Raw genomic sequence first — 8,915 nt, 5'->3', positions numbered from 1 at the left:
TTTCTGATTCGTACCTGAATTATGGGATTAGACGTAAGCAGATTATTAACTTCTCAATGAATATGATTATGTAATATTCTAAGTAGTATATTCAGAGATTTATCAATATTTATATTCAGAGTATAATTATAGCATTGAATGACTCTCTAGCATTGAATAGTTTCTATAGTAAGACGACGAGATAATTTATAAGCAGGAAACTTCTTGATGCATTTTGAGATTCCCCGTATTGTTGCACAAGACAATTGCAACTAGTTGTATATCAATGAAGTAGATTTTTATCTTGCAAGCACAGCGTGCGTCAATTTGGGAATCACCGAAGACAATGGGAAAATACTAAGGAACATTTTCGTCGTACTCCACTGTTCTGAAACTTTGCTCTTCATTTCTAAGTGCATCATCTCTTCGTAGAAATCCTTCATGCATTTTTTAACCCTGCTTGACCAATTTAAATAAATTAGCGAATCAAGAGGAAAATAATTTCTTCGTTATGAAGAAAACGGTGCATTCTCATATACTACTGATTCCACGAATAATGGCCACAGTATTTATAGTAACATATCGACGATCTTGCAAGGTTCCGTTGGAATAATGCCACTCCCCTTCCACTGCATAGAATTCTCGACATGAACTATTAGACAGCGTCTTTTAAATATGCTTTCAGAGCACGTGGCAGTAGCACGCAAGTCTCGCGATAATCATTACTCTGCAACATTCACTTTCCTTTTGAATCAAAAGACTGACAATTATCAAGAACGGAGTAGTAAAGGAAGTAGAAAAATGGTGTGGAAACGCTTAATTACGGCGGAACGGTGCAGGAATAGCCCTGACAAACTGGTAAGTCCAGTTCTCTAAGAGAACAGTGACGTTTCAACAGTGACATCAGCAAAATTGTGAATCAGCTACACCGATCTACTGAATAGAGCTCAACGTTTCCATTAATTTGTTGCCATCGAGCAGACTGATTCTGGCAGCAACCACAATCGTGTGCAAGTATAGAACTCCTTCGAGGGAGAGACAGTGTACTAGAAATACAAAGAGCATCGCGTTAACATTCAGAAAAGCTTAATAAACCACAGACGTGCACTTTTAGAATTGCAATAATCCACGGGTGACTTTTCATCCTTTGACGCACTTTACAACCAGGGGAAAAGTGAAGAACACTGATCCTGAAATCGTGTTTGAAACGTGATGTGAAAGATTAAATGTGCAATATGTGCTTACGTTAAATATCAAACCTTGTAGTGAAGATTTTAGAGAGATGTTCCTTCTTAAAAAATATCAGTGATTGGAAATCATCAACTATGGCTATGACTTCGCTAAATGCTGATAGTGATGAAATAATCTATATGGACGAAGTTAACAATGATGCGACGGAACTACTGACTAAACCTGCCACTTCCAAAGAGCTTACAGCGACTGTTAGACCTCGTCTTGGGTCCATGCTCGAGACAGACAACACGAACAATCCTCGGCCAACTTCTGGACCTGAGATTGATGATCTGGAACCAGATAGAAAGCCGTCGATCGGCTTCGATCATCGAGGAATAGACGATGGCCTTTTGCCTGAACCACGGAACCTACCAGACCTGCCAACATTTCCTAGGACTCCGTTTTTCCCTCAACCACCACTTCAGCCGATCCCTGATGTAAATATTTATCAGCATAAGAAGACACTTGCGCAAGGGATGATGGATCTAGCTCTTCTGTCGGCCAATGCTAATCAATTGCGCTATGTTTTGCAAACGGATGGGGGACATCCATACTATTATCCCTCATTGGCTATGATAGGCGCTAGCTTGTTTCTACAAATCGCGGTGGGAATTGGCTTGATCTGGAATAGCAGGTACAATGTCAAGGATGACGACCAGATGTGCAAGGCGGAGCGAGCTAATAATTGGACAGTGATTGGTATATTCCTAGTTACTATTTTTAATGTTTTTATCTCCTCGTTTGGAGTCGTTGACCAAGTGACAACAGTTTCTCCTACATGACTGTGAAAAATATGTGTGATTATGTATCACGAGACTCGTTTAAAAATACTCTGTACCGTGAGTGTAATACTTCTACTTAATTACGAGAATAATATTATTTTCATTATTGTGTACATCTTTTTTATTTTGTTACGAAATTAAACTTGAACGCACGAGGGAATCAAACGCAATATTTTTTTTAATTCCTTGGATAATTTCTCCTTCCTCTCAGATAAGTGTTTTGTTTCTTTATCTAATTCCTTAGAAATCTCTGCTAACCAACTCTCCATTTGCACAGTATTGTTTGGAGATCTGAGCAAACGTGATATGCACTGGGGAACAATAGATTCCTGTTTAGAGGGGGGAGTTTCAAGTTTTTCTTGAATAATGTAGCGCAGTAAGGAAATGAACTTTGAAACTTCATTCCAATTCACATCATTTAGACTAGAACTCAGAGATTTATTGTGCTCTTCAATTACTGTTACCTGAAATTTGTATTCTATCAGTGTATTACTTATAATAGCTAGTATCTAAACACAGTGTAGTTTCAATTATTTACCATCCATTCAAAAAATATATACTCTTTTTTTAACCATTTCATATGTGTATCTAACAAATTATTAATTGTATGCAATTCCCTTAGGTATTTCTTATCCTCATCTGTAGGAGCGTCTTTATTAATGGTTGCAATACGTTTTATCAATGATAGCTCTGATACACTTAAATGTGGAAGACCACTTATATTAATACTTGCAGCATGGGCTTTAGTTATTAATTTAGTTCTTTCAGAAATCAATTCAGAAATCTCTTTTATATTATAATTTACTTTGCCATTTAAGTATAATATATTGTTCACTTGTGCAATCAATGTCTCTGGTTGATCATAGTCTACCTTTTTTTCCTATAAAGTTTATTATATCAAAACCTATGTTAAACTTTACACTCTTAATTTAAATATAATATATAAATAATACTTCTGCATTATTGTACTGTGAACATTCTCTTCCAAGTACACTATTGGCCACATTTATTTGGACTACAATACTTAGAACATTTTGTGTTCCTAGAAGCCATGCTAATGCTAATAATAATTGTCTGTTGTTTCTGCTACCTTCGTCTAAAGCATAGAATTCAATTGCTGTATATTGCAAGTATGCAAAATACAATTTGGTGGCCCACACTGTATCTAAAAATACACTAAGTTTTTAAAAAAATGAAACCCCAAATCTCAGTTAAACAAAGAATATCAAAATTTACCAAACTGTTGAAAATCAATTCCAACTGCTTTATCTTTTACAGCGTGATAACTTAAGATATTCAAGATTTTCCAGAATATCTTAGTCTAAAACAATGCGAGTTATCAATTAAAATTATCATTTCATGAATCGCGAGCAACTGAAATATCATACGTAAGGTTATGTCAGATTGTGTGTAAAACTTACAACACTGTTGGTCGTGTCGCCGAATTTAACTGATCTGAAATACTCAGGTTTCATCGTGACATTGATGGATAAATTTAGATGCTGGCACAACAAAGATAAAACACTTTTTATGTCAGACATATTATCAGGCATTTAACTTAAACTGACGTTTCATACTCGTAATTTCACGTGCGATTTCCCGCTTTTTTTCTGCATCACTACGCTAGTCAAATAACGATCTGGGTTTTCCATAAATAATGAAAATCTTAAAAAATATACTGTCTCTTTTTAAATAAATTGAGTGAATAAAAGATAACTACACCAATACCATAAAATTTTATGAAATTCAGTTCTACACATTTTGGTTATTTGCGATAACAGAACTATTTTGTCCATCGTCCAATATCCATTTACATTTAAGTCGAAAGCATATGTTTCGCAATTAAATGAGTTTCGAATGGCTTCCTTTTTAATCGAGTTTTAATTATAATTTGATGGTATCACAAAAACAGATAATATTTTCAAGATAACCCAAGTCTAATACACTACACATTCTTTTATCAAGTTTTAAGCAAGAATCTAAGTTGCCCTGATCTATGTATGAATCGTAGAATTGCTGTAAAAGCAACAGGTAAATGCCTTCTGTAACTGCCTGCCTAAGAATCTTTCGTTGTAACCATTATTGTCCGTAATTACGGTCGCGCGCTTCAACGAGAATAGCAGCAGGTAGTCAGCAACCTGTGCCACCTGTTAATAGCCGACAGGTTCTTTGTTTCCGGAAAGCTTCGAGTACTATTCAACCAGTTCCGTAATTCGAACAATGCCATTTTGTGAACAATACTTCTTAGGTCACAGTAAATGTCTCGTATATTCAGTGTCATGCAATATTGAATTTCATTCGAGCAAACTCTGATCTTATGAATTCTAATTCATTCTTGACCTAACCCTACTCATTATTAATTAATCGAAACGACTCTAAATACAGTGTGCTGCGATTATATCATGTTGATGCATCAAAAATATATTTTTAAGCTATAAAATAGTTGTATTTTCTTATTTTTACTGGTAATTATAACACAGTACGACAAATATTAACAATTAATGGTGGTAGTTGTGCATTAACCCAATATAATACTACGCCACAAAATATCTTTTTCATATTAGAATTTAGGTTCTACTATATTCTAAATTTCAGAAGAATATTATAGATAAAAATCGTCGATTTTTACTTTTTACCTCACGATTTCCTTGCATCCTCCACTTCACGAATCCCCAATATACTCGTCCTCCCTCTGTAATCCTCCCCCTTGGTTCTGTCCTCTGCAGCGGGTACCAGGCCCCGATTGCCGTCCATTAATGTGATGGGAACCCCACTTAGCGCGCAAGGAATAGGTCAATCGCGTACGATCGGTTGAACGTGTAGGATCGCCGAGCGATCCGTCGACAATCAGATTCGTTGTCTGTTCTTCTCTTCAGCGTACATTACGTGTTGAGGCGGCTAGTTTCTCGGTAAATACAGAAGAGAAGACGCTAAGCGGTATTATCAGCGGTCCGAGCACGCGACAGAGACACTCGCGAAGACTACCACCGGCTTTGATAAACTTTGGTGAGGAAAGAACACTGTGCTGACCAGAAAACACACGCGTCACTGTTTTACACATTGTGGACGAGGAACGACTGAATCGTGTGAAGAAATAACAGTACCGCGAGATGAGATTCTTTACCAAAAGTGTGGAGAAAATGGGACGAGGATACAGCTGTCCGATTTTGGCGCTCGAGCTTTACTTTTTGATAGTGTTGGTAAGGAAATAGTTTGTAGATACGAGTGCTGTTGAAAAGGGTCGAAGAATTTTGCAAGCAGTGTAACTCGATGGGGAGGTTTATTATTTATTGAATAAAGTTTTTATGACAGACTACTTCCTTTCGTTCACCTTTCAGGTGTTGGGTTGATTCTTGTGCCTTTTGTTTATGAAATTTTATCGTATCGTGATATGCGCGTTCTCCGATTGTTTATGGCGGGTTTCGGTTGTCTCCGAAAAGGATTTATTCTAATGAGCTGCATCAATATTCGATTAACGGGAAAAATCGTGATGCAAAATAGATTCGAAACGAGATTATCACGTGTCGGAAGAATTGTGATTAGATGGGAAAACAGAAATTAGCAACCGGTTGGTCATATTTACGTAACCTGAGACGCGTTATCATAGTGTAAGAGAAACTCGAGAGTCAGGGCAAACTGAAGTATCAAATGAAATAGTTTGTTTTAGAAGAAACTTTCGAAACTTTCAAATTTTAATTTTAAATTCAAACTTATTGCCTGAATTTTTTATAAATTGTAAGTTCTTGCATGAAACTACGATAGAGTGTAACGAGATTGTCGATCGATTCGTCTATTTAGGGATTTTAACGATCTGTTGCAAGGACGAAAGACATTCGTGCAAATCTCTCATAAATATCACGTAAATGTCACTCTGAAAACTAACATTTAGGATACATAATACTTGATCATGATCCACGTATTTCTGGTAAAAAAGATACGAAAGTGTTACTAGATGACCTTTCGAAAAAAACACGATTGAATTGTTAATGTGAAATTTGAGACCTTAAAAACAGGGAACTGCGTGCCTCAGACTTCCATTGTTTCTTTCATTTTTAGTGAAAATTTTGCCGTAATATTTATTATTAGTCTGCATCTTTTATTTTTCTTATTTTTTCAAGCCGTCTGTCTTTGTGTTTATCGTACACGATGCGCCATAATTTCTACGCGTTATATTACTCGCAATAAATTTTCGATAGTTTCCGAACTTACTGTTTCTATGTCGAATGTTTGAAAGCAGATATTCGCAACCTTTGCATCAGTCAGCTTGTTATAGTTAAATGAATAAATACGCAGAAATAAATCAAATTTTATCAACCAATGCTTAGGGGGTCGCTAACGATAATGGTTGAGAACCCCTGCTTGAAATAATATGTTAAGTATGACTAACTCTGAGATATTAAAGTGCGTGTGCACGTGCTTCTCTTCACTCGAAATCTTGAATAATGTATTCAATAGAAAAAAGGAACTTTCAATCTTTCACAACTGATTAGAACGTTGTGCAAGAGTTATTAATAATCACGCAGATAAATCGAGAGGAAAAACGTGATTAAAAAGCACTTACATTTCTGAAGATTCTTGATACTTAGTCTCTTCTTAACTATGACACTTGAATCTTTTTCAGGCAGCACAGAACACCCACGCGTATCCGCGCCAGGTTGATCGAAGCGGAGGAAATGACGATAAATTTCTTTCCACGCTTCCGAAGCCAAAACTGGACATGAATACCGAACGATCATTTGCACAAACCTTCGAGGACGGTCAAACACAGAATGACATTGAGAGCCTCGTTGAGGATAATAATGGATCGAACAAAAGGGTCCAAAGGCACACCTCGAAACCCTTAGGGAGAAGTTTTACAGGTCTGTAAACAGACGTTATAATAATAAACATAAAAGTTGGAATAGCAACTCTTTTCGGGCGGCACTAAAATAGCGCCATATAATTTGAAAATTCGACATTCGGGTTCAGGTCAATATCGATCGTTCGACACTCGCTTTTAAGATTGAAAGAAACGTTAAATATTAAGAATTATATGTTATATCATGAAATGACTTGATACTCGTTAACAGATTCGTCGGACGAGGGCATGCAAATGGATGGAAAAATCGTATTTCCTGGTGAACAAATTCAATATCAGGTGCCTAGCTGTAAAGGGTCTACATATTGCGAGAACGTGGACTCGTATCCCGAGCATCTAGTAAATAATGCACTGCTGCAAAACGAAAGTATAAAATATTTTGCAGGTGAAGACGTGGTGAGTATTATTTTATTTACCAAGTAATATAAGACAATTTCTCCCATTTCTTTCTAATATATTTGGTGTGTCCCTCAGGTGCCCGAAGTAGTACAGAGAATCGATGTGATGGACGATGTGCCCCTTTGCGCATCCATGGTATGTTCCTAAAAAAAAAGAAACAAAAAATTAGTACAAGTAACATAAAGTAAATTAAATAAAAAAATTACGTATTGTTCTAGGAGCAAGTCATATATCCTCAAACAGCTGAGAACAAAAACAACCAATGGAAGTTCATTGCAAATCAAGAGAATTTCAAGCAAGGAGTACGGATTGAAAAGTGTTTGTAAGTATTCTGCGGGAAAAGAAGATCTGTTGAAACGATAAAATTGAAATGTTCTAAAATTTGTTCTTATACTGTTTCCAGAGAAGAGAACACCAAGTGTAGCATGATCGGTGGAGGCGCCGAGGGCTACAAAACCAGTTGCAAGCAAAAATATGTTTATCGGCAGCTTGCATCGATATCAAATGGTACGGTCGTCCCAGACACCTTCCGATTTCCATCGAGTTGTTGTTGTCACGCTTCATTCACCGCGAATGTGTACACGAGAATGGGCATAAATCTTGACCGTGAGAGAAGTCAAGTCACACCTATTAAAACACGTAGAAGGAAATGAACGCTTCAAGTGCTGTCACAAAAACAAATACAAGAAACGCCTCCTCTTTTTGGAGAGCGTCCAGTAATATTCCTTTGACTCGCAGAGAGGTTTTGGACAAGTATGCATTTAGAGTACATTTACTGTTAATCAAACATGAATTATCAAAGGCATTCCATAGATTGGAGTACACGGTACTATGAACAACTGAACCAAGAACGAGTAAACTGTCTCTACAAATTTATATGCATAAAAATTGAAACATAAGTACTGATCGCGTACCTTTACAAGTTACACATTCTTTTGTAAATATCTTTTTTCCTTTTTAATGTAATGATGTATAGCATCATAGGTATATATATATACAAGAATATATATATAAGTATAAAGTAAATGTAAGATAAACGCGATAATAATATCAGCTTAGCTGTTTACATAAGGATGTTATGAATGGTTAAAAGACGCGCTGGCGTTTCTTGGATAATCCATGATCTATGGATATTTAACAAGCAATTTAAAGAAACAGCGTGGCTGCCTGTGTACGTATGTTGCTGTATGTATGTTTAGAGTACAATTAAAGTAGACGCATTTACGTAAACTCCGGATCATTATGGATCTATGTCATGTGATACTATGTGATATGTTATAGTCATCGAGATCGACTTTGTGATTGTTAGCTTAGGAGTGTCATTTTTTGTACATAGTTTTGTGTGAAGGAAAAAAATGGTAATGTTGTATTATAAAGCATTTTAACGAATGATAATGTATTATCATCACTGGTAAATATTAATTATATCTAACTTGTTTTTTATGCATTTAAATAAAGATATTCTATATATATATATATGTTAATTAAAAAAAGATAACTAAATAAAAATTTTTTTATTATAAAGTTGTTATTTTACCATTCAGAAATGCATATTAAATATATATGAAAAAATTTAATAGTAAAATTATTTTACCTTAGATTTACAATACTTTGAAGAACCACACAGAATTCTAGAAATTTGCAAATACAGAAATTTATTCTTA

The 8,915-nt window shown here is 35.6% G+C and overlaps 3 protein-coding genes across 3 annotated transcripts; 2 read left to right on the top strand and 1 right to left on the bottom strand.

Annotated features, from left to right (window-relative positions):
* Positions 1 to 146: 146 nt before the first annotated feature.
* Positions 147 to 2,549, top strand: LOC143187156 (ninjurin-A). Its single transcript, XM_076391192.1, has one exon. The coding sequence runs from the start codon at positions 1,305 to 1,307 to the stop codon at positions 1,992 to 1,994; it is 690 nt and encodes a 229-aa protein (XP_076247307.1). The 5' UTR covers positions 147 to 1,304; the 3' UTR covers positions 1,995 to 2,549.
* Positions 1,884 to 3,535, bottom strand: LOC143187154 (uncharacterized). The gene is made up of 5 exons (XM_076391190.1): positions 3,416 to 3,535; positions 3,231 to 3,315; positions 2,948 to 3,159; positions 2,533 to 2,874; positions 1,884 to 2,458 (listed from the first exon to the last, which is right to left on the bottom strand). Exons 1-5 carry the CDS (start codon positions 3,533 to 3,535, stop codon positions 2,132 to 2,134), a joined length of 1,086 nt encoding a protein of 361 aa, XP_076247305.1. The 3' UTR covers positions 1,884 to 2,131.
* Positions 3,536 to 4,656: 1,121 nt separating this feature from the next.
* LOC143187155 (uncharacterized) lies at positions 4,657 to 8,765 on the top strand. Its single transcript, XM_076391191.1, has 6 exons — positions 4,657 to 5,194; positions 6,616 to 6,853; positions 7,064 to 7,248; positions 7,327 to 7,386; positions 7,470 to 7,573; positions 7,655 to 8,765. Exons 1-6 carry the CDS (start codon positions 5,105 to 5,107, stop codon positions 7,902 to 7,904), a joined length of 927 nt encoding a protein of 308 aa, XP_076247306.1. The 5' UTR covers positions 4,657 to 5,104; the 3' UTR covers positions 7,905 to 8,765.
* The last annotated feature ends 150 nt before the right edge of the window (positions 8,766 to 8,915 follow it).

The sequence above is a fragment of the Calliopsis andreniformis genome, unplaced genomic scaffold (genome assembly GCF_051401765.1).
Source record: "Calliopsis andreniformis isolate RMS-2024a unplaced genomic scaffold, iyCalAndr_principal scaffold0022, whole genome shotgun sequence".
In the NCBI taxonomy this organism is placed as follows: Eukaryota; Metazoa; Arthropoda; class Insecta; order Hymenoptera; family Andrenidae; genus Calliopsis; species Calliopsis andreniformis.
Note: the sequence above shows the minus strand (reverse complement) of the source record. Positions and strands in the feature narration are given on the sequence as shown.